The 26,320-nt window shown below is 36.5% G+C and overlaps 1 protein-coding gene across 1 annotated transcript in view; it reads right to left on the bottom strand.

Annotated features, from left to right (window-relative positions):
- Positions 1-25,110, bottom strand: part of Sema3c (semaphorin 3C) — a gene marked incomplete at its 3' end in the record, with an annotated part of 142,079 nt that extends 116,969 nt beyond the window's left edge. Inside the window, exons 1-2 of the mRNA XM_034519619.2 lie at positions 24,852-25,110; positions 22,819-22,959 (exon numbers count right to left, since the gene is read on the bottom strand). Of these exons, the coding sequence (XP_034375510.1) occupies positions 22,819-22,921 (103 nt within the window). The remainder of the gene's footprint in view (positions 1-22,818; positions 22,960-24,851) is intronic.
- Between the last annotated feature and the right edge of the window lie 1,210 nt (positions 25,111-26,320).

Genomic DNA, 26,320 nt, shown 5'->3' with positions numbered 1-26,320 from the left:
GCATTCCAAAGGACCGAAATTTGGTTTCTCAGTACCTACACAGTGGCTCACACTACTTCGCTTTCCAGTTCTAAGAATCCAATGCCTTTCTGGCCTCCAAGGTCACTGCACACATATGGTACAAGAACATAAACACAGTCAAAAATATCTTTATGACAGAATGTTTAAAAAACTATCTAACTAAAGGGATATAGCTCAGCAGCAGAGCTTTTCCTCAGACACCAGAGCCAGGACTGTAGAAGCTCCAAGCATGGCTGCCTTGCTTTGCAGATAATTAAGTTGCTATCTAAACTCCCAATGTGGGTAGACTCTTGTTAGTTTATGATGGTTTTCCCTCAAGCATTCATTGTTCTAATAAAAATTATGTTTCTTTTGATGTTCCTCAGCATATTTTTCAAGGTTATTTTTTTTCTTGAAAATAGCAGCTAGGAAGAGGCAATATCTCCAGACCAGAGCCCTTAACAATGTGCTTCAGTCATGGGAAATCTCTTGTTCCAGGGTTCTTTGATGAGCAGCTGGACCTAGACTGGAAGTCACAAGGTGTGGCATGAAGAATATCTGCTTGTACTGTAGTCATCTTCGCGTTCATTTATACTGTGTTCTACAGTGTAGCTTCTGTGTCTGTTGATCTCTGGATGTCATTTTGAGTTGATCTGAATCAGCCTAAAAGCATAGCCTCTGAGTACTCCTGTGATGGATTTTAAGGATGAGAATTACTTTGAGGTGGGACAACTTAGGGTCAAATGGGCAGTACTGTCCCAGTGGCAGTCTAGATAAGTGAGATGTGTTTTCCTAAACTCTATCTTCTGAAATATAGGGTCAGTATTATATTTCTGCCAAAATTGCTCTAGCCTCCAACACGTTAAAGGGTAAAGAGTGTCATTTGTTCTTGACATTTTCGAATAGGATATATATGTGTTGGAACCAAGAAACAAGAAAGAAACACATGTTCTGCCTAATCTAAAGCCTCAAACACAAGTGTTAGGTGCTCAGCCTAACTTACAATTATTTTAAGAAAAATTGCACTATATTAGGTCATAATAAGATTGTAAAGATTCTGATGTTGGAAAAATAATGCAGATGATATCTTAAGAATATTCTAAATACTTTAAAAAGTTACTTGAAAACAGAAAAAGACCAATCTAGCATTCAAAAAATGTTTAAAAACACAATGACATTATATATATATATATATATATATATATATATATATATATATTATGTATAATATATATTATATCATAACTGGAAGGTAACTGAAAATAGTTATATATTTTAAATATTGTTTAGCTTTGCCACAAAGGAATAATGAAAAATTAGGACAAGCTCTCCAAAGACAATTTACTTTTGTCATTATTTTGAAAAGAATAACCACTTATAGTATCTCTCTTCTTAAAGGCAACACAAATTATAAAAGATAAATTTGTAAACCCTGGGGAATATTTGTAATTACTATAGGAAGCAAGGGATTTAATTAGAATATACTGTTCTGTTTCTTATTTAAATACTGTGACAATGTTTCATATAGAACATTATGAAACAATACTAAATTCAGTTTGTGTGTTGATAGTTTCTGCTTCCCTAACAAAGCAGATTATAATTGTTTCTCTTGGTTGCTTAATTGTATACTAACTACAACTTGTTGGCATTTTAAGTAATGAACTTTGCTTAATTTTAGTTCCAAGCCCACCTACGCTGCTATGCCTGTATCCTCACGCAATGGCTCTCAACCATCTCAATGCTATGACCCTTCAACACAGTTCTTCATGTTGTATTGACTCCCAACCACAAAACTGATCTGCTGTTACTTCATAACTGTGATTCTGATACCGTTATGGATCACAATGTAAGTATCTGAGATGCAGGATATCTGATATGCGTCCTCTCAAAGGGGTTGAGATCCAAAAGGTAAAGCCATTGCCTTCCAGCTTCACCATGCTGCTCTTTGGCCCTTTTGTCTTGCATACTGTACCTTCCCAATTCCTCCTTTTCCTTCTTCATTAATTAAGCAAAACAGTATGCAGTTATATAAGACCCCTCAGATGGACAACTAACAAGTAAAGGCCACTTTTACTCCTCTAGCCCAGAGGACAAGTTTCTCAATCTCTTTGGTTTTTATACAGCTATAACATGAAAGGGCTGGATTCGATGGAATCCAGTATCTCAGCAACAAAATTCTGCTTCCAAATACAGGAAAGTGGTACACGTACCAGGATATTGCTTAGCATTTTGCCTCATATAAACTGTTAGAAATAAGGCTGCAACAGAAAGCAAGTCCAATCATTGGTGGTATTCACCTAACACTAAGTCATTGATTTGTCTGAGTAGTACACAAAGTTGGATCCCATAAATCCACATTTTCTTTGAAAGTGCCATTTATTTTTGTTAAACCTTTTCCTACCCCATTCTTTACAAATAAAGCTTAACCTCCATGTGGTTTGAAGTAACACACTTAGGGGTGTGTGTGGTATACTTGTGGTCATGAATAGAAGAAAATATAAATTTGAACAGCAGAAAGCAATGGAGAGTAGAAGCCAACTGTGTGGTTTTTGTTGTGGCTGTTGTTTGTTTTGGTATGGTTTTGTTTTTGTTTGTATTTTTTTTAGCTGTTACACTGGCAAAGAAAATAAATGTCTTTGCTTATTGCCTCATTAGCTCTCTCTATTTTTATGGACAATAGAGGACTGTATTAATTATGTTCCATGACCATGAACAATGGTGTCTCAATTTTTATAACACATTTCTTGGCACCAGGATTTCAATAAGTGGGAAACTTTCATAAAAGTGCCAAAATCTGCTGAAATTCAAACATCAGATGCACAAAACATATTCAGGTTCTTAAGCATGCACATCAAACCATATGACTAGCACAGGAAAACACCACCAAAATTCAGAGATTACTTTCTAAAACAACAAGACCTAAAAGAAATTTACAGAGCACAAGAATAGAAATGGCAGATTTGAGTTTATTTTTTGTTTTGACTGTATAAAGTAGCATCACCATAGTACAGCTGGCATCATCTCAGTGCTAAAATTCACACCATAATTTTTCTATGTGCCTTAACTTGCAAGTTCCCCAGGAGAATAGGGACTTTTCTTTGAAATATCTCTCCAATTCTTGTATGCGATATACTTACTATTCTTTAATAACATGATCCAGTCATAGAAAATTTACAAGGTATTGAACTTCAAAGAAAAGGTTACAAATTAATGTCTATGGGTGCCTCTTTATATTAGCATTTGTGTTAAATCAAGGTAATAGTAAAAACTTGAAGTCTACGCACATCTATTACTAAAGCCATAAAACCTCAGTTATTTCACTCCCCATGTTCAGTATCATTTTGCTAGGCTATGGCCTCAATCAAACCTGCTGTCAAGATAGGCACATCTCAGATTGTTTCGGGTCAAAGTCATATGTGCATGTACATGTTTGTGTGCTTGTATGTATGTATGTATGTATGTATGCATGCATTTATGAAATAAAAAGGAAATCACAAAACCATTTTCTCAGTTTCTTGGACCAGCTGGCACTCAGCAAGACTAAGCTCTTGTAGAGACAAAGGGTATGTTGTGCCTCTCTCTCTCCACCCTACTTGTTAGTGTTCAGAAATGACTGTTACAGAATTCATTCCTAGAAATTAACCTATGACATCCTGCAATACACTTAGCCTGCACTTGAGTCTGTCCGCTGACTAGTCTTCTCAAATGGAGCTTTCCCTTGCTCTCAGCATCTAAGCCTAGTTTCTGGTATCTACTTTTCTCCTAAGGTATGTGGAGTTCATCCTTACCAGTGCTCATGCTACAATGAAAGAGAGAGAGAGAGAGAGAGAGAGAGAGAGAGAGAGAGAGAGAGAACCCAAAGAGTCTATGTATGGTGAATGGGAAGGCTCAGTAGAGTATGAGTATCGATGGGAAGGATACAAAAACCCCTCAGTGTCACTGGGATGCTGAAACCGACCACAATCCTATTGTAAGGCTATGCTAAACCTCTCACCGTTACCCTCAGAAATCAGCAGTATTCAAATTTAGGTTGGTCTCTTGACTCACATGTCTGAAATAGAAAATCCTAATTTTTTTCCACCTATGACTTCCCTGTAGTAACTATTAGAAAAATAAGTCTAACTCTATGACTGATAGATAATATGATTGCATTTAATATTGGTTGTAGGCACTGTATAAACATAATAAATGGGAGTTCTACCAGAAATATGAAATGTAATACAAATAAGAAAAAACACAATCCAATGCGCTCTCTCTCCTTTTCTCTCTCTTTCTCTCTCTTTCTCTATCTCTGTCTCTCTCTCTCTCTCTCTCTCTCTCTCTCTCTCTCTCTGTGTGTGTGTGTGTGTGTGTGTGTGTGTGTAATACATGGATATCCATCGGCACTTCGCATCATTTCTGAGGATGGATGGAAATGGCAGGAATGATGTAGTAGTAAAAGAGCTACTGATGTAAGGTTTAACCAGTGGTCTTGCACCTGACGACCTCAGCCACTTTTAGCCTCCTTCATGGAGCCCAGAAAGGCAAATGATAACTAAAATGAAGGATGTAAAGATAATCAAGGACATAGAAAAGATTTGTTTGCATGAAAGAAGATAAGGATATAAAAAGGAGATTCACAAAGACATAACTGGCTGAGGGAAAATGGTGATAAAACCTGACATGGCGTTGTGTAGTGTGGGTTCTTCTCTATCCCCATACAACTAGGAAGATGGCATTCTTACCACTACTACCATTTTGTTTAGATATTAACTTTCTCTTATTGTGTGTCACTACAAAGAATAGAAACTGTATGCTGCAGGATTTTAGAGAGGCCAGAGAAAGGGAGAAAGAAATCTGGGATCAAAGCTATGCTTAGATCTCACCAGCACCACTATCCACTGACTCTTCAAGAAAATAAGAGACAGAGATTGCCCACTAACATCTCTACCCTGTTCATGTCAATGGTTAATGATTTCAAATAACATATGAGCCAAGAACACTCTCTCTAGACCAGCAACCATTAAGTCTTCCTTAAGTTAGGACTTCTTTGAATTTCATTAATTTATATCAAATAATTATGTTCCAAATTTGTTGTTTTATGTCATTTATTTTATAAATACTACATCATTTGATATTCCCAATGACAATATCAGGTCAGAATAAATTAATATAGCTTTCATTTTGTAACCTAGTCAATGAAAGTTACAAGAGTCACATTTTTCAGTGGTGGAGAAATGTGAGCCTTGTGTAGTGGCTCTGTACTTGCCTTAGCTAGTGAAGGTTGTGCAAAGCAGAATCAGTTGTTTGTGTTTTGGATCAAATAAAGCAAGTTCATGCTATGAGCGCCATTTCTTTCTGTCTTCTAAACCATCTATTAAATACAAAAATGAAAGTTTCTCTGTATAATAAATAAAGATATGAATGAAATCATTTCATGATCATTAGCTCTTTGCATTGCACTATTATCACTCCACTGTGTGTGTGTGTGTGTGTGTGTGTGTGTGTGTGTGTGTGTGTGTGTGTGTGATTTTTGCTTTACCTTGGTTGCGTTTTGGATTTGGTTTTTGTTTGTTTATTTAGTTTCTGTTCCTTATTGCTGAAATGACATGTAGGAAAAAAATGAAATATTCATCTATGTGTAATTTATGTTTCAGGGTATGTTGCCTAGGACAAAAGATGTTGTATAAACAGTTGGCTGAGTGACTTAAAGATAAACAGGGAAATATGGCAGCAACACCTCATTTGCACACTGTACTTAACAGTTCTGCTGTAATTGGGTGGGGAAAAGTGAGTCATAGCTTTGCCTACATAGAGGGTGGCAGAAGGAATTACCACATCTGAGTTAGATGGATAAACTCCAGTAATAAAAGTATAAAATGGAGATTATAAGAAAGCTACACAGATTTCCAAACTGCCAACTTATAATTAAAGCTGATAAATCAATGGTTGGTCAACAATGTTCCAGTGTGCAAATAAATCAACTATTGTGTGAAACAGTATAACTCCCTTTATCCACATGATTGTGATATACAATGTATATAATATTTCTATTTGAGCCGAGTACCTTCTGCTGAGGAATTTAATTTTTCTGTGCTCCATTAAAAGGAAGTATAGTTATTCAATTCACATTTTGATTTTTACAGTCTTTAATAGAGTTTACCAAGCTGGATATTGACATTTTAATCCTAGATATGTCTTAAGCATTTCTTGTCTGTTGCTTCTCTTTGTCTATGGTCCGTGTGAGGTTTCTTGCAAAACATGTGTCTTTTAAAGTGAGGCATACATCTTTTTATTAAATATCAAAGCAATGAATTCGTGGATGGAATATTGGAAACAAGATTGTTTTATATGATACAGTTTCAAAAACATAGTGTCCTAGGATATCACCTGTTGTAAATTTAATAAAATTGCTGTCTTATTTTCTTTTCCCACCTACACTGTATAAAATGAGCAAAGCAAGCTTCTGATCACTTTCTTTGTCTTAGGGATGGTAGTGGCTATTCCTGGTTGACAACTTGACTATATTTCTATTGAACTACAATCCAGAACTAGAGGGCTGGGAGACACTGACCTGGATCTTGGCATGGAGATCTTGAGGCATAGTGGCCAAGAAAAGCTTATGCCTAGACAAGGTAGTACACGCCTTTAATCCAAGGAGACTGAGGCAAGGAGATCTCTGAGTTTAAGGTCAGCCTGCAACAAAGCAAGTCTCAGATCGAGGTGAAGTGGTATATATGTTTAATCTGGGCCATACCTTCGGCTGGAGGCCTACATAATGACATTGAAAGACAAAATTCACTCTCCTTTGCCTGCTTGCACTTACTTGCCAGCACATCTGTTGGAACCTACTTCCACAGAAGACCAGCTGAAACAACTAGCCTTGTGGAACTGAGCAACTACTAGAATCTTGGACTTCCCATTCACAGCTGACCTGGGTTGGGTTAGTTGGACTTCAAACTGTAAGTCATCAAAATAAATTCCCTCAATATAGAGAGACATTCCATAAGTTCTGTGACTTAGACAACCCTAATATAGGGATCTTGAAGATTATAAAGTATTATGTTTATATCATCCACTAAAATGTATCATATGGGTTCATTTTTCTGACATGATACTCAGAATGGTATAAACTTTTGGGAAAACATGCACATCTTAATTAATATTTGAAATTTCAAGATGACAAGTCTGCCACAGTGAATGCTGACACTTTCATAGACTCAAACAATCAGTTTGCAAGGAGCTTCCATTAGGCTACTTTATATAAACCTGAACCTGACTATTATACTGCTTAAGTAATTTCTACTTCATAACTCCAATTTTCAGAGGTAAACATACAGCTAAGTTTCATAAGCTAATAAAACACCTAAATCCGTCTATATTGTAATGAATTAATTTCTCATCAAATTGTATGCAATATTGTTTTAAAAGTCTACATAACCAACTGATCACACAAAACAACTCTAAGTTTCTTTATTCTAAACTGTTTTCATACCACACCACATTCACTTTCAATACTGTTGATTTTTCAAAAAAAGAAAAAAACATATAATAATGACATCATACTATCACAGAAAATTTATGTATAAATATAATAGCAAAAGTAATCTTCCTTTCCAATAAAGTTTTTGGTACTTTTTAATGGAATCCTGGACTAATCTCCCACAGATCTATGAACACTTATTCTTTATTTATAGTACAGAATCTACTAAGGCAGAAATCCCATCTATCACCACAGGAATTGCTTCCTCCACCGCAGTAGTAGCACCCAAAAAGTGACCTATGGTAGTAGAAGCATTGGTAAAATGAGTAAGTTTTAAGACCTAAGTCAAGATAGTTTACTAAGAAGAATGATAGCACATTAGGACAGACTTTGGAATCATCGGCATTGTATGTCCTATAGGGAAAGCCAGGCTAGGTTGTGATCTATCAATTTCTTTTGTTATAACTTGATGAAAGATTTCATGCTGTCATAGCACAAAAGCTAAGACTCAGTCATTTTAAAATAGGAGAAATATACTGCCTGATTCCCTGGGAGGAAAGGAGAAAGAAATGGGTGCTGGATAGGGATGAAAGATGAGAAAGGCGTTAGAGAGAAAAAGATGGAGCTCAGAGCTGCAGGATTTTTTTTATAATAGGAACAAATTACCAGTTAGTCTGAGGTGGATCTTGGCATCAGGATATTTAACAGCCTCTAGGTGACAACAGTCGGTAGCCATGGTTGGGAATCACTGTTCTACAGTTACAGTTCAAACCTACCTGACATTTTCAAAATTCACAATAATAGTTTTTTATAGGATTTATGATCTAATTTTCTTCTAAGTCCAAGTCTTATATTCTTAACAGTGATTGGAAAAGTACCAAAGAGAGTAAAGCTCACAGAAAAGAAACCTCTAAACTCTGGGCACAGAATTTGTCATCAAGCATGAAAGATGCTTCAGTTCATCTTGACAAATTCATTTTGGGTACCTGGTATTCAAAATAATTCTCTCTTGTAAAGCCAACACTCTGAAGGAGGCGGAGTCAGTGAGTTGTAAGTTTGTGCAACATTCTATATTAAAAGGAGCAGCCAGGGGCTCATCATTCAGCTCAGGGGTTGAGAGCTTGCCTAGCAAGGATGAAGTCCTGAATCAGATCCTCTTCTCTGAAGAAGGAAAAATGTTTAAAAAGGCAAAAACAAGACTCCAATGAGCAGATGCTCTTTTTTATTCAATCCTTAAACATGACTGTTACAGGAGGAGGTGGAAAGAAGACGAGTCTTTAAAAAGATAACAGAAAAGAACACACAAAATTGTTCCTATCGCCACTGGAGGTGTAAGATTTTAAATGGTCTGGACATTTAGAGCCAATTTTGCAACCAGAAGTCAACCTTTTCAAGGATAAATCATGGAGCCATAATGACTACAGAGTTACAAGCACTGGTAGGAATTTGAAGGTAAACTCAAATGAAGCCCAATAAGAGCCCTTTGGCTCCAACTTTTGGAGACCTTGAGTTAAGCAGTAACTTTATCTCTGGTGTTCTACCTTATGCCCTCATATTTCTGTCTACAACTGAGACAGATCTACAGGAATTGCTACAGACACAACTAATGCTTGCTGGGGTCCAAATCTAAAATTTTAAATTCATTTAAGAAATACACTTTTCATAAATCACGTCCTTTGTATGGTCTCTGTGCCTCTTTTCTGTTACACACCAGGCTTTGGCTGGTGTTTGTGTGTTTGTGTGTTTGGTGTTTGTGTGGTTGACTCATTCTGTTTACTCTAATGGGAGGCCGCCCAAAAGACAGCGCATGGGTTGTATTGCTTCTTTGTATATACGGGTGCAAAATATAACATTGGACAGAGTAGGTTCTAAAATACCTACAAAACTAAATGAAGTTCATGTGGTCTTCCTTTTAAATAATTACTAGACAGTGTCCACACATCAAGCAGCTAGGAGAATGGATGGTACATAAAAGAATGAGACAGAAGGACATACAGTTCCTCATGAATGGTACATAAAAAGAATGAGACAGAAGGACATACAGTTCCTCATGAAAGAGGACAGCTTTTGTTCTTGTACTGATCTTTAAGTTTCTGACAATGTACTTTAACTGTATTTTCCAGCTTCCAATTTGAAGTGAGTGAGATCTGCATGGCTCTGCCTGAATACTAATACATACATTGGAAATGTCTGTGCAATGGGCTTCAGCAAAGTTACCTTCAGGTATTAAAACTCTCGTATCCATTTTTCCTTATATCTTTTCTTCCTCCTCAGAAGCAGTATTAGAGAGTGTTTTAAATTCTGTCTTAGTTGCATATATTGACTGTGAAATTTGGAAACCAGTCATTTTAGAGGAAATTTCACTGAAATGCCACTTGGCACTGATTTTGATTTCCAAATGTGACTAAATAGCACATCCTAACACATAGCTTCCTCTAACTCTATTCCTGCTAAAAGAATGGATGCTGGGATTTTGGTGATCCTAAAAATAATATTAGGGTCAGCATGATCATCTTTTTCTCCCATCCTGTAAACACCCATACATTATACAGTACAGTTAAACTTTTACAATGTCTGTAAGTGTGTATGCGCATGTATCTGTATACATGTTCCCACATATATGAGTACACATGCATATCCAGTTGTACACATCTACATATGTGTGTGTTTGTGTGTAGGCCAGAGGTTGGTGTGAGCCGTTGTCTTCTATCACTTTTATATAATGAACATTGCTCTCCAGCAGAATAGGTTGTCTAGCCTGTCTAGCTAGCTAGGGGTGGGCATGCCCTGTCTTTGTCTGCTAAATACTGGTATTGCAAACTGGTCTTTCTACCTACCCATCACTCTCATGGATGTTAGGGGACTAACTGCATGCCTGATACTCATATGGTAAGCTCTTCACGCACTGTGCCATCTCCTCAAGCTGACATTGTACGTGGTGGTATGATGACTGTTATATTTGTCAATAATTAACTCATACAAAGGGCATCAAACGCATGTTAGAATACGAGAGGGTGGGTATAAGGTAAAACAAACAGACATGGCTTATGACAAGGTTTCTAGGAAGCAAACTTGAAAATAATCAGATCTAAAGAACACACAGACCTTATGAATGTCATCAGAAAGAAGGTACTCATTTATTTTAGCCTCTGATTCAAATGTTTCAATACCCAGCAGCTAATCCACGTGTACCATATTTACGTGTCCAAATAAAGCCACCAAGTACATTTTTATTCTAAAATAGACAAGTCCTCACACCACTGCTGTCAAAATGATTAAATGAATAGCAAGGGATACAAAAATGACATAAACAATTATTCTTTATCCTGTTTAATATATCAAAACTTTAAAATATAGCTATATCGTGGGCATCAGCTGACTGCCATGAAAAAGGTTTTGTATAATTAGATTTTCACACAGAGATCTTGCAACTCTTGCAGCAGCAGGCTTGCTGGACTAATGGAAATTGGAATTGAGGCAATTATGTAGAACAGTGGCAGGAAGCATGGCTTTTAGGAGAATGAGCTTAAAGAAGAAAAGCCCAGTGGCATGTGCATTAATGCTGTCAAAACCCTAAGCAAGATTGGCTCTCTGTGCCAGCTAAGCCCCTGCCTGACTCTGGAAAGTAATTTTCTGAAGCCATGCCAAGCTCTTTGCTTGAAAATAACATCTTAATTGGCTTCTTCTAATAAAATTCAAAATGCTCTTTTGGTGACGATAATACACTCATTGTTTTATTCCAGTTCATCATCCTGATATCCTGGAATGTTCTCAGTATTATTGTTCAGGGAAAGGGAAAGGAGCCCATATGCTTATATTTATAGAGCGACAATCTGGCTAGACAGATCAACAAAACTGGAAGCTCTTGAGGCCAGAGAGACCAGTTCTATAAAGCATGGTTATCCTCAAGTTCACATTCCTGTAAAATGGCAAGGAGACTCCAGTTTTTTCTCATTCTTATTCTACAACTTTTAGATACCGTTATATAATGATGGTGTTCAGAGAATGGTGATGTGTCTGGTTGCCCAATAATTATTTTCAAATTAGAGAGTAATGTACATCCTTTTCCTCCCTTGGGCTTACCACACTCAGTGTTTTGGTTGTCAGCATTTGTTCTTCCACTCATTTTCTACAGAGTATTATTTTTCTATAAAGATTTTATATTACATATATTTGTGTGTGTGTGTGTGTGTGTGGAAGAGAGAGAGAAACAGAGAGAAAAACAGAGACAGAAACACAGAGAGAAACAGAGAAAGAAATAGAGAGAGAAACAGAGAGAGAAACAGAGCAGAGAGAGCACACCGAGGAGGCACATGTGTCACTGGGAGAGCACTAGGTGTGAAGGTCAAATGGTATCTTATGGGAGTTGCCTTTCTCTTTCTATCATGTAGGTTCCAGGGATTGATTGTCAGGCTTGACAGCAAGTGTCTTTACCTAGTAAGCCAGCTTCCAGATCAACAGTCTGTTCCTGGGTGTTAAACCTTATCATTTATATTCAGATACAGATCCATTTTCTAAAATCCATTTACTTTTTTTAGACAGTAGAGATTGACCTTAAGAAAGATATTTTGCCAACCATTGCTCCCAGGGTCTAAACCACCAGCCTGGGAGCACATAGGGAGAGACCCATGGCTCCAGCTGTATATGTAGGGGAGGATGGCCTTATCAGGCATAGGTGGGAGAGGAAGTTCTTGGTCCAGTGATGGCTGGATGCCCCAGTGTGGGGGAATGTGAGGGAGGGGAGGTGGGAATGGGTGGGTGGGGGTATATCCTCATAGAAGTAGGAGGAAGGGGGTGGGATCAGGGGTTGGGTGGTGGGAATGCAGAAAGGGGATAACATCTGAAATGTAAATCAAATATCCAATAAAAATTTTAAAAAAGAATGATGGTTTATGAAACAATCTGGTAGAAGCTTTGTTAGTATGGTTAATCTAACACTGGGTCAAAATTTCATTCTGATGGGTCAACATTCTGCACTTCCTCTTAGATAATAGATATTGTCTTCTGTAAAATCATATCCCTTTAATTTCTTTGATCTCTACCAGAAAGACCTTAGGCACTGCATTACACAAATCTGACAAATATTGAAATGACTAATGAGGTAGTAATTTTTATACTTTTATTATCAAGCACTTTAAGGGCTAGTCCATAATATTTAGCATTTTTACTGGCATCACTTCAAATCACTACAGAAGACACATTTAATACGTAGGAAGAATCATCTACAAACTGGAGACGGCAAACCTGAATTCTAATGCATGAAGCACATCAAATTAACCTGATTACATGAGCAGCAGCAAGGGAAAGAAGAAGCATTCTAATTAATTTTCATGAATTACAGGATATAAATATAAATAATTAGCATGTATGAGGTTGCAGCCTCATGACATTACACACACTGAACATACTGTGTTTAGGAATTCAGGACTATACATGAATACGAGTGTTTGGGGGTGTTGCAATCGTTAACAAAAAGGCAGTGAATATGAAAAAGAGCAAGGAGAAGGATATGGGAGAGACTGGGAAGAAAAGAAATAGAAAAGTGATGCAATTATATTATTATCTCAAAAAATCAAATAATTTTTAAAAAGACGTGATTTAAAAGAATGCTTATTCTCTTTTTAAAAGTAATGAATATGATAGTTGATCTGCCTTGGTTTTTGAGGCTTCGTTAGGAGAAATATATTTGTAGTATAAAATTATTTGCAATCTGTTACTCGTCTGGGTGTATGGGTATATAGGCCAGTTGTAGAGTGCTTGTCCAGCCAATGAGACTGGACTTTATTTTAGTACTGTAAATAAATTAATCAGATAATTAAGATAAAAATCCGGTGTGTAGTTGCCTTAAAAGATTGTAAAAATCAAGATCTAATTAAAAATTTAAGATAATCAAAGCTAATTAAAAAATTAAGGTATGATGAAGCTAAGTGTTGTGTATACTTCAGAGAAATTATCGTGAGTTAAGTTTGTTAATATTCATATTCATGGCCTGATATTTCTTTGAGTTTGGTGCTTTGATTTCTCAAGTGTCTCTGGTTTGACACATGTTCTGCTTATGATTAATCTTCTGCTCATGCTCTCCTATCCTCTACTGCTCTCAGAGCTACCATCAAGCTGTGGGAGGTGAGCAATGACTGTCTCTTAGGGCCTCTGTGGAGAGAAATTCTGTAACAGAAGAGATAACATGGAATTCTTCAAAAAAGAGAATGCACTCTGCAGAATTAATGTGTTAACCTTGAGTCCTCCAAGGCTGTAAATTCCTACTGGATAAGAAGGGAGGCTTAAAATGATGGCTGAGGAGAAGCCTGCCCCTTGGATGAGAAGAAAGGACTTGCCATTTTTACAGCTCAGCACATTGCTCCCTGACCTAAAATAGCACATAGCTAAGCCCCAGGCTCTGCCTGTCCTGGACCTTTCTTGCCAGCTGGTCCTCTGTGTTAGCAACAGTCTCACCTTTCTTTTTTCACTTTGTAATGTGTTCTCTTTGACAATTGAAGCAATCCTAATCCAAATATGAAAACGCAGAAAGCAAAGTAGTGTTGGGGTCTTCTCAGAGACGTGAAGCCTCCTCTCCCAAGGCTTTTATGTATCATTTTTGTTCATAGGAATGGAATGAAAACCAAAGGATCCTGTTCTTCGGGCTCCTCAAATAAAAGATGTTGAGGAAGTGGAAAAACTGAGTGAGTTCTAGTGCTATATTTAAGCAATGCTGCAGGACTGTGAAGAAGGACATGGGAATCACTATTTCTTTAAGAGAAAGCATAGGATGCATGACCCTAGGAAATGGGCCCTGATCACTCTGCAAGACAAATGATGAGAGTAAACAATATGTTTTCTCACAGAGTATTTTCATCTGAGCTCTGCTTCCTCTTCCAACCACAATACCAGATCTTACCTGCAGCAAACAAACATCTATGTTCTGGGGAAGGATTCTAAGATTCCTCATAGTAATTTGCCATTTCAAGCAACAGCAAAAACACTTTTTGCTCTCTTCTTTTCAGGCTATCGTTTTAATTTTAAATTCTCTTTTATGTGGATCTACAGAAGTAATTGTACATATTTATGAGGTATACACATGAGTGACAATTGAGTGCATGCTTATGCTTATAATCTGCAATGATGAGAAATGTCTTCATTGCTTCAAGCAGCAATTAGTTCTAGATATATTGGTGGTTTCTGAGTGCAGGGTCATTTGAGTTGGTGCTACAAATTAAACTCCAGGCCTTGGGCACATGCTTTTCACTGAACCTTACCACTGGCCCACCAGGTCTTTGTACTGGAGTATTTTAAATACCTCTTTTCTAGTTCGTTAGGAATCACATAATAGGTTATTGTGATCTATGGCTACCCTCTGTGCTGTGTAGAGTACTGGGGCAGTTTGCTCTCACTGCATGATATTTTGGTTCTTCCTATCCAGATATTCTCTGATGTAATGGGAGAGAGTGGGTTGTAGGAAATGCCATGTTTATTAACTTTGATTTTAGTAGGTCCTGGAACTAATTCTACAAGTGTTTGTAGAAGTGGTTCCAGTTCTCCAGAGCCCTCCAGTCTGACATGAAGGCTACTATTTTAATTCATTCCCGTTGTATTCTTAGCATTTCAAGCCAGGCACTTAATTTTCTGATCTGCATTTTGAGGCTAGAAATACTGCTTAATCTACAGTGTTTTTAGAGTTACATGAACTACCACAAACTATTTAGAACAGTCTCTGCAATCAAGATCATGTTAATGATAGTTACTATGAAATAAATACAAATCAATAACATTTTTATAAACACGGACGACAAAAAATTCACAACTAAGAAGAAGAGAAAAAGGCAAAATTCTACCTCTCTGGTCTGAGACAGTCCCTCTGGTTCTGTTTGAGACATTATATACTTTTACATTGGCATAATATCAGAACCTTTATATTTTGGTATCAGAACAAAATTTAAGAAAAATCTGAGGAAAATTACCCAGAATGAAAATAATGTTTAAAGAGTAATATACAGATTTTCAAATTGATTCTAAGTATTTCTGAGAATATATAAATAACACATTATAGAAATTATTTCTGTTCTATTAGTTTTCAAGTCATTGTTTGTAATACCTGAACTAAATTTCTCCTCTTCAATTCAAGCTTACGAATGAAATTTGGCTTTATGTGAGCTTGTCAGACTCCTATAGTGGTGTACAGGAAAAGCTGGCTTTCCTCTCTTCTTCTCTCGTCATCTAATGTTTCAATTGTTTTAAACACGCTGTTTTACATTAAATCCTAGAGTTATCCTCCTCAGTGTTCTATGTTAGTAACATCTGACCTACATTTATGTTTATCAATAAGATTGTCACAAAAGAGTTTTATACTAGGTCCCTTGTTGAGTTTGGGTTAATTAAAAAAATTGCAGGTGAGTAAGATCCTTGAATGGCACTTACTGTAGGCTACTGGAAGGAGACTACAAAGACCCCACAGTACCCTGCTTTCACGAGGACTAAAAATCTCAGATTTACCTCCCCCACCATGAGTATTCTCAAAATGAAGGGAGAAAGCAGGAACAAGCAGCTTTGTTTTTATCTCTTGGGGTAACCACAAGACAACCTGCTTCCAACAGCTGTGCCTGCTAATGTCAATGTTAGCGGAGTTCATCAAAAACTAATTCATTATCGTCAGTTTATCATCCAATAATAATTCTTCGAGCTTTGCATGTGGCTCAGTAATTCTCCAGGGTCCTTTTATGTGTTGCTTAATTAACTAAGGTGCTTGTCAAACAAGGCAGATAGTATAAGATAAAAGATGTTTTGTCTTTTTTGAATCCAAAATAAAATTTCTCTCATTTGCATTACCATTCATGGCCTGAGGACTTTAACAGCTTATTACTGAATATTCAACAGTGGCAAAAGGCAAAAAGGAAGACAAAGTGAAGGGTAAATCAAGGGGCCAAGGCAAGCTTCCTTTCTACCCTTGACTTTGCTGTTTCCAAACTCCAAACTTGCCTTCAATCACCTCTCCGAATTGAAGCCAGTTGGATTTATATCTAGTGGTGAAACTTATGCTTGGGCTGGAAGATTGGTCAGTGTTAGCAAGGAAAAATATATCAAACAGGAAATCCTCAGGGAATTTCGATCTGGTGTCATTTTCTTTCCGAGGGCCACATAACATAATCAGTAGCTAATGGTTAAAATGCAGTCTCCCAGTAGTATGTCTCTGGTATTCTAGTGAGCCGAGGCCAACAATGGATTGCAGACTTTTATAGTCAATTTCTCTACCTTCCACTTTTCCATGAGTACCTGGATAGTCATAAATTTTAAGCCAAAAGAAAATGTGAAGAAAGAGCTAAACTTCAGCCTGCTGTATGAGATGATGGTCAGACTCAGTGAAGTTTATGAATTATTTAGACCATCTTAGTCTTATACTATTTTGTTTAAGATATTATTTTCTTGACATAAGAATACATTCAAAAAAGTGTTGTCTCAGCACTTAGTATTATGTTTTAGGTAGCACTTGATAATTTACATGATTTTAGAGGAGACAAAACCTCCACGTCAGTAAATTCTTTATTTTTCTTTTGTAAATTTTTCAAGACAGAGTATCACCATGTAGTCCCGATTGGCCTAGAACTCATTTTATAAATTCCCACAGATCTACAAATTTCTATCTCGAGCGTTCTCAGAATAAAGGAGGGCCATCACACACGGCATAATAATATCATTAGTAACCGATCAACTATAATGAGCCATGTTAATAAGCTCAGCTGTCACTCAGTGGTAAAACATAACAAGTTAAGTTTGTTATTTTGATAACAATAATACATGTCCCCATAAACTCACATAAAATTCATTATTCTAAATACTATACCATAGTGAAAAGCTGCAGCTAGATCTCTTTTAGTTTTTTTTACACTAAAAGCATTCCAAGGGACAAATATTTCTGAATTTTAATTTGTTGACATTTGATATGGAAAAACCTAATGCTTTAAAACCATATACAAATATATATTATATATATATGATAAAACCATGTATATATGGTTTTATCAGAAGATATATATATTTAGTAAATATCCATATATATGTATATATATATCAAAAGATATATATATATATAAATATCCATATATATGTATATATATATATATCAAGATATATATACATATATATGGATATTTATATATATATATATATATCAGAAGATATATATACACATATATATGGATATTTACTCATTTTTCATATGTATAGTTGACGTCATCATGATGCCAGGGAGCAGAAGCAGTCCCACATTCTCTTCTTCCTGAGGCTTCCTGTCACTGTTAATCACTGCAGAGCAATCCAATTCATACACTGTACCATGACATTTAGAACAGCAAACCAAGGACATTGCTTTCTCATTGAGTCCAAGATCATCACAATAAATAAATGTTTTAAATAAAAATTTTAAAAAGAGTAAATATTTTGGAAGCAACGAGTATATAAAAGTCTAAATATTTCTAGAGGTGGTTACATGTATTGAATTCAATCAAGATCTTAAATTGAAGAATTTATAATGCTTTCCTATTAGTGAAAAATTACAAGGTCAAAGGTCTATTATGGAAAGAAATAGAACAATTAGAAAGTATTTTGTGGATTAACTAATAAAAACTCATATGAAAGTTCAGTATTTGGAACATATAGACTTCTTAGTGTATTAGGGAGAAGATCAGGTTTTGTAGACATTTCAAATATAGATCACTAAATATGCATCACTGGATGAATGTAGAAGCATCTGTGCCAAGTAGTTGAATACTCTGTGCTACTTACATTCTAATAGAAGACAGATTAGCGGGGATCTATCGCATTCTGTGTGGGATCAATCGCTGGTTTAAAGTAGTCAAATTCCTTGCAAGATGACTGTAGTTTAAGGAGGTTATTTATATATAACATATATATATATATATATATATATATATATATATATATACATATGTAATATGTATACACATATATATATACCTATATATACATATGTAATATGTATACATATATATACCTATTTAAATATATGTCCTAATATATTCTCATTATTAAATCATAGAATGAGTAATGAATATCTCTCACTTAATTATAAATGCATTATAATATTTTTACTCTATACTAAGATAAATGTCACATACATCAAAAAATGTGTGTGACATTTTTACCAGTACTAATCAGAGATGTTTCATAATGCAAATGTATTCAACAGTTGAGGAGTACAGTACTTCAAAATATGTCAGTATAAAAATGGAAACAAAAGACATGAAACAAAACCTGACACAATATGAAGGAGAAACACACAAATTCATACTTTAACAGTCCACCTGTTACTGCTAGCAATTAAGAAAGCAAATAGATAGAATATAAATGAGTATATAAAATCATTATTAGCCATCTAGATCTACTGTGTTTCCCTCATATACTTTGTGCAATGAAAGAAGAATATACATTAGTTTCAATATAGACTAAATTCTGTTTGATAAAATGCTTAAATAAATTTTACATAATTGTGACCACACAATATGTGTTCTTTCAGAAAGTTAAGCCAGAAATCCACAAAAAATATTTTTTTTAAATCCAAGTATTGATAAATCACCAATATAGAGGTAAAATGGAAAGGTAGCTAAGCAAATAAGAAAAAAATAGCAGACTGAATAAATGCACTTTAACCAAGTTTGTAATAAATATTTGACAAAAATCTATAGCATGAATAAATATACTAGAAGAAAGAAGTAAATTCCATTAGGTGAGCTACCATGCAAGGAATTTCCCAACAGAAAATTACATCGAACAGAAGGAAAAAATAGTTCAGAGTAAATTTCAGTGGATAAATTAATGATTATTTAACAGAAAACACAACGAAAAACGAAAAAAATCTGCATATCTAAAGAGATTGCTAAAATTTGTTTAGCAATCAACTAAGATATAATGTGTGTACTTGGTGCTGATCTCAGGAATGAAATAGAGTACATTACTACAGACCCTACAGACTAAGGAAAGATAAAAATAGAATATGAAAAGTAACTTTTATTTTTAAAAATATATTTAATTTTCAAATAGAAATTATTTTTAAACTATTTACCACAATAATTGGACTTTATATAACTTCAATATGTATAACATTTATCTAAAGTACAGAAACATTTTCTTAAACATTTACAGATAGATCACTCATTTTATCAAGTCAAAGAGCACTAATTTCCTGAAATACTATATGCTAGAATACCTGTGGGGAGAAGACAGAACTTTTCACAAAGCTTTGCCTAGTGTTCTAGCCTTCCTCCTTAAACACAGGTAGCCATCTCTTCCCATACAATCCTTACAGATTCTAACGTTTTTGATGTAGACAAAAAAGAACCAACATAAATAAAGCAATGAAACCTGAATCTGTGGGTCTGTTGGCTTTTAAGAGAACAAATAATCTGTCCAAATAGCACTGGCAGAACATTTCTATTTGTTTCAAAGATATTCAGTATAAAATAAGAATTGTAAGACTTACAAAGTATTTAATAGAAGTCTCCATTTTATAATATGAAAGATTCAGCCAGCAGGAATGTAACTAATTAATATCATCTGACATACATTCCAGGTAGGACTGATAGCCATCTCCTTGACCTGCACTAGATCAACATGGAAAACCAGCCTGTAAATCACAGATCCCCAAATGTTATCACTCCATCAATTCCCTGTAAGACAGGAAGGAATGTGGATGCTGAAGGTAGTTCTTTTCACACACCTTTACATTGACAGTGGTGTTTACTTGGAGTTCAAGTAAGACAAGTCTGAACAGTTTTTAATAATGTTTTACACAAAAAGAGACAGACAGGAGACCCAGGTTCAGGGAGGGAGACAATTACAAGACAAAAGAGCAAGCAGACAAGGTATTAAAGAGAGCTTGAAGACATAAGACAGGTGAAACAACTAACCTCTGTCTGATGCAACAAAAGTTTCCTCAAATGCCTTCAAATTCCAGATTTTAGGTTCAAAAATAGTGCCATAGATTTGAAATATAAAATAAGCCCCAGATCTGTGTTTAAATAAATATGCAGTCATATACCCCTCCACCCTGTATATAAAATTTATACCTTGATGTTAAGAATGAACTTTTAAAAGTTGGTGGTTGTAGATCAAAGCTAAAATTACAATGTTCATAATGCTGCATCAGGAGAATTTTTGAAGTTCAGAACTAGACTGGGCTACAAAACGGGTTCCAGCCCACATAAGCTACAGTGTTACAACCCACATAAGCTACAGTGTTAGACAGTGTCTCAAAAAATACCTGAGTAAAAAACTTTTTGGAGGAAATTTTGTAACTTGTTTTGCTTTATTCTAAAATAGACTTACTATGAAGTAACAGAAATCTTAAATAATAAGAAATTTATCCATGGTAATTAGGTAAATGATTAATTGTTTTAAGAATATAATCTTAAATTAATTATTGAAACTTGTATCCTTTACTTTTCCTGATATAATTTTTCATAGCATATTGATTACTATATACTACTTTATTGTAGAAATGATTGAAGTTATTATCTTAAAAATTAAGAATTTTATTTAGATTATTTTGTGGGTATACCTTTTAAATCAGTATTGGAGTTAGAGAGACAGTTCTGTGGTATGTGATATTCTAACTATTGAGTCCTAATAATTTTAAGATGAACAAATGTGAGGAAGGCTCACATTTTATTGATAGGCGGATTATTTTATCATGCCATAGTCTACATAACACCCATATTAGGGCAACCTATTTTTGGTGGATCTGTTTTGATTTTAAAATGTTTAAGCACTAGACATACAATAATATAAAGTCTATAATAACTTCCACTCTCTATGGCCCAGCAACCATTCTCTTATAGAGTATTTGATCTAAAGGACAGAACTTCTTCTGGGAAAAACAAATTATACTTGTTTCTCTAAAGACAGATTTGTTGAAGTATTCTAAGTGACTAATAGTTTGTTTCATACATTTAAACAAAAATGTGTTGGTGTCATAGAAGGGACCAGCTTTAGATATCTATCTGGTGTACCGGACCATGTAGTCTCCTTCCACAGTAAGAAAAATATAGGTAATTATACTTTTCCTTGACGTATCTTCTCTCTCTCTCTCTCTCTCTCTCTCTCTCTCTCTCTCTCTCTCTCAATCTCTCTCTCTCTCTCTTCTCTCTCTCTCTCTCTCTCTCTCTCTCTCTCTCTCTCTTATTCTACATTGATAATCTCAACTTTAGAGACAAAATACAAGCAACTGTAAAATGCTTTTGTGATTCACGAAGAGTAGAAGGATTTCAAAGCAGTCATTGTTGCCCCTGTTCTTCACATCTAAACAGCATGACTATGGTTTTAAGGGGAAATGTCAGGCACAAAGGTTAAGGGTGCAATTAAAAGCTCACACTCAATAAGTTCTAAATATGGCTTCTCCAGTGCTCATGGTGACCTTCGGGGAGCACTTAAGAACTTAAAAAGAAGAAGAGAAAAGGCTGGTAAGTGTCAATCAATGTGCTTTCTGCAATTTCTATGTGAAGGCCTTAGAGTACCCTCATTGAAAGCGACTAAGCACATGCAATGACAGAATTCATGTAAAACTTGCAAACATAAACACAAATGGTCCTGAAGACAAGATGATGTTTCTCATCTAGTTCATATTTCATCTGTCCAGTTAATAAGTGTTACATGACTAACACAACCACCCATCTAGAATGGATGTGAACAGTATACATTAACAGTATGTACACATTTTGTAACCACACCCTCAAAGGACCATATTTTTATATAAATCAGTATTTGAAATTATTACTTTTCTAAGTTTAAGAAAACAATGTTTTACACAACAATAATAAATGCATTATCCCAAATATTTGTATGTAATTTTCACGTCACTAGAAAAAAAAAAAAACATACCAACTATGGGAAATAGTTTTGGAATAGGACGAAAAACAACAGACTTTAGAACAACTCCAGTTTTGAAGCTAATACTTGGAACTTCCTAGAGTTATTACAGTTACTAAACCCATGTAGCCCTTTCTATTCATGAAGTTTGGAGAGGAGGGGCTGCATTCCAGCACAACCAGATGACATAAAAATGCTACACTTTGTGCTCTTTGCTATCTCCCTGGAATATACATTCAACTCCAATGAAACTTAAGGGGGGAAAAGGTAGAAAACACTCCAGGCATTTTTATAAACACTTCCTCCAATGCAAACACTAACCAATGATAAATAAATATCCGTGGCATTTAAAGATTAACCTGATAATATTTTGAGAACTAAATAATGAGATTGTGTTCTCTTCAATATGTTAATCTTTTATCTGAATAAGAAAGAAAAAATAAAATCTCCAAAAGATTTTTCATAAGTTTTATCAAATTTCTTACCATCAAATGTTAAATAAACTCTTGCTTGAGGCTGGGAAGATCCTTGGACACAAATGGAACAAATAAATAATCCAACCAACACAAAAATCACCCGGAATGCCATTTCTTCTGATTTGGAAATTAATATCCAAGGGAAAATACCTTTAAAGGAAAGATAAGAGATGTGTGGAATAACCTTTAACATTTTGGCAAATCAGAGATAACAGCTTCGAGAGATGCAGCTTAAGGCCTGCAGACAGCAAGCAGTAGGAGGTGCTATGACTTTACTTCTCAAATGGAAATATTGAGATTTATTTGTGTCTGGAAGTCTTTACAATAGACAATTGTTTTATCTTCCCACAAAAATGATGCTGGCATCAAAGCAGAACAAAGCACCAGTGAAAAAAATTAGTTGATTTTCCCCAAAGAATTCCAGTATCTCATATCTCTAGAACCCATTCAATTATACTGATAGAGTATTGAAGAATGAAAATATTCTCCCTAATAAATAAGGTCAGTTCCACAATCCTATTCACAGGTACCCATTTATTCCATGCTCATAACTCTTCTGAATTAGTTGCCTCTGAAATAGTGTTTCCATACATAAATCTACCTGTGCTCCATCCCTGATTAGTAAATCACTTCAATCAGTTATCTGCCAATGTATGCAGATGACCCGGCAGTGGTTAAGTGATGCAGATGAGGTAACCATGGACTCCTGCCAAATTTAAACCAATGACCTCGTGGTGAGTAATCCACCGGAGACTCATATCCACCAAGGCATATTTTACATAAATCAACCAGAGAGTGAGCCATCAAAATTTCAAACAATGAATCAAAGAGACAATATTCTTGCTTGAAAATTGTGACTATAAAATTAGTATAAGCTATTAACTTATGTCTAAGTATAAAGAGAGGCCAGGTACTGTTAGAACAAACCTATATAAGCCCCACTGGCCACATCATGCCAAGTGAACTCAGGACCATGAAAGAAATCCTGTCACTTCTCATGGAGTGTAATTATACAGTAAAATTACAAGCAGGACTAATAAGGAAACATGTCTTTACAGATCTTGTGTTATATGGCTTTTTAAATTGAAAATACATTATTGATTCTATTCAATAAGGAAATGTGGTTAAAAATTGAAAAGGCTGTTTCTCTGACACAGAAGAAAAAGGACAATTAAACAGAGAGTGCAATCAAAGAAAGATCTAAACTGGTCTTAGTGGTAAGCGATATGCTTCAAGAGTTCAACATGAAACTCTATGCCTCTACCACACAGATGGAGGAAGCCCTAGAGATGTTTGTGTTGGTAATTTTCAAAAGAAACAGTTTCTTCCTGCTTCCACAACCTCTTCACCCTGTCATCCCTAAATTAACTTAGAAGAAAATTGATTTTTATGGGTGACTTTCTCTTAGAATTTTACCCCTGGGAATTTAACTTAGTAGTTAAAACCAGGGGGAAGGGATACTATTAATATGTCCAAGCTTAGTCTGTTTATTAACCAAGTTAGAAACATTTGTACATTTTTACATATTGATATTACCAGTACATTGTCCGATATACCTCCCCTGAAGAAGATGCACTCCATAAATTATGGAAAATACCGCCTAGATGACAAGGTAGATCAGATAGCGCTGATCTATCTAACAGAACACCCTGGTTTCAGTCCCACCTAGCGATGGGCTATGACTGCCATCTCCCCACCCACGTCCTTTACAACTTTGTCCCTTTAACTCACACACTTAAAAGTGATTGCTAGTGCTTGGTCATCTATTATCAGCAAATACGAGAGTATAATTATTTTATGTCGCTCCCACCGATTTTTTTTTTTCCCCCTTAGAAGGCACTGGAGCAACTTAAACTCTTGGCAGGTGCCACAACCTCCAGCCAGGCTCATTTCCTCCGGGAGCGCTTTCCTCACGAGCCTCGTGGGCTCCTAAGAAAATGCCCAGACTTGAGCACACCAGAGGGAAAAAAAAGTCTGTACAGAGACCCAGAAAAGTTCTATTTCACTAACTGAGTAAGACTGAAAATCTGAGTCCGGCTTACCGCGGTGGGAAAAGATCCAAGAGAAATGAGCCACTTGCTCCGGGCTCGGATTCCCAGTCTCCCAGGTCCTTTCCCAGAAGACCTTTAAAGACAGAGAGTCCCGAGGGTGGGATTCCTGCCGGCGGTGCTGAGTTTCTTTGTAGCAGAATTCCGGGCGGCCGAGCCGTGGCACCCGGAGCCGGTCTCCACGTCGCTCAACCCCGCACCTCGGAGTGAATGGCAAGTGGCCGGGCGCCCGGGGCGAGCGCTCGGTGTCCGATTACAGCGACGCGGCGCGCGGCTGAGGTTGCCCGGGCGCACCGCCCAGCCGGCTGCAGCAGCGGCCCCGCGTGGCCCGCCGCATCTGCACGGGCCGCCGCCCCACCCAGGGAGCGCCTGGCCGCCCGTGGCAGAGAGCCGGAGGGCGGAGCACAGGCTGGCCTAGGCGCGGGAAGGCTCTGCTGCAGGCTAGACTCTTCTCAGTAACACTACCTCTCGCACTGAACACTATCTGGGCGCACTCAGACGGTTTTGTTACGCGCGCCTGTTGGAAAGCATGCAGGCTTGGCTAGGCTGTAAATATCCGAGTGCAAAGCAGTTGTTTTGCCAAAAGATCCCTGCATCCTTTTAAGGCAAAGAGTTACCGTTTTAAAAGGGCACGGATCTTGTCTTTACCCTGCAGCAAAATTTCTGAAGCTAGAGGGGAGAAACGTACCCCCCTTTCCCAGAAGTGTAATCTGTTGAGTATTGTTTCCTGCTGCGTTTCCCTAATGTCCTGAAATCAGTAATTACGCTGACCTTTCCACAATGAATCATATCCAGCACCTTCCTCTCCGGGACACTCCCAAAGCATAAGTTGTAAGAATTTTCACTTTCTTGTTTAGTTTTCAAGAATGCTGTTTCCAATCGTCCCAACACTTTGGGGCTCATAAATCTACACACCGGCGAGTAATTTGCAGCCCTGCTTTCAGGGAAACTCGTTAAGCTGTGCAACTGACTTTGATGTGTGTGTGCGTAGAAGGGGGGGGGTACTCCTTCTGACCATAGTGAATTAAATGATTGAACATCAAAAGAAAAGACTTTCACTCCCTGTAAACTGAGCAGAGCTTGCTTAAAAAAAAAAAAAAAAAAATACTGCGCGCTTCAGCCCAGTAGGTGTCACTGTGCGAGGGACCCTCGAGTCCAATTTGTTTCCTGTGTACTTCCGCAGTTGCCTTACAAAATGAAATAGAATCTTTAAATTCTTATCAAAGCTGTGGCGGGAAACACCTCTAAGATTACAAAAGACAATCCTAAGGATAAAAATTAGCATATAACCCAAAAATCCCTCTCTGAATAATTACCCGAAGTATGTGAGGTCAGGAGATCCACATCTCTGTCTTTTCATATCCCTTGTTCCAATATTCATAATAGCCAATCGACCTAGGTGTCAGTCATAGGCATCATGAACCAACCAGGAAGGTGTGCCCGGATATGGGACAGTATACCAT

This window comes from Arvicanthis niloticus, chromosome 15 (assembly GCF_011762505.2).
Source record: "Arvicanthis niloticus isolate mArvNil1 chromosome 15, mArvNil1.pat.X, whole genome shotgun sequence".
Lineage (NCBI taxonomy): Eukaryota > Metazoa > Chordata > Mammalia > Rodentia > Muridae > Arvicanthis > Arvicanthis niloticus.
Note: the sequence above shows the minus strand (reverse complement) of the source record. Positions and strands in the feature narration are given on the sequence as shown.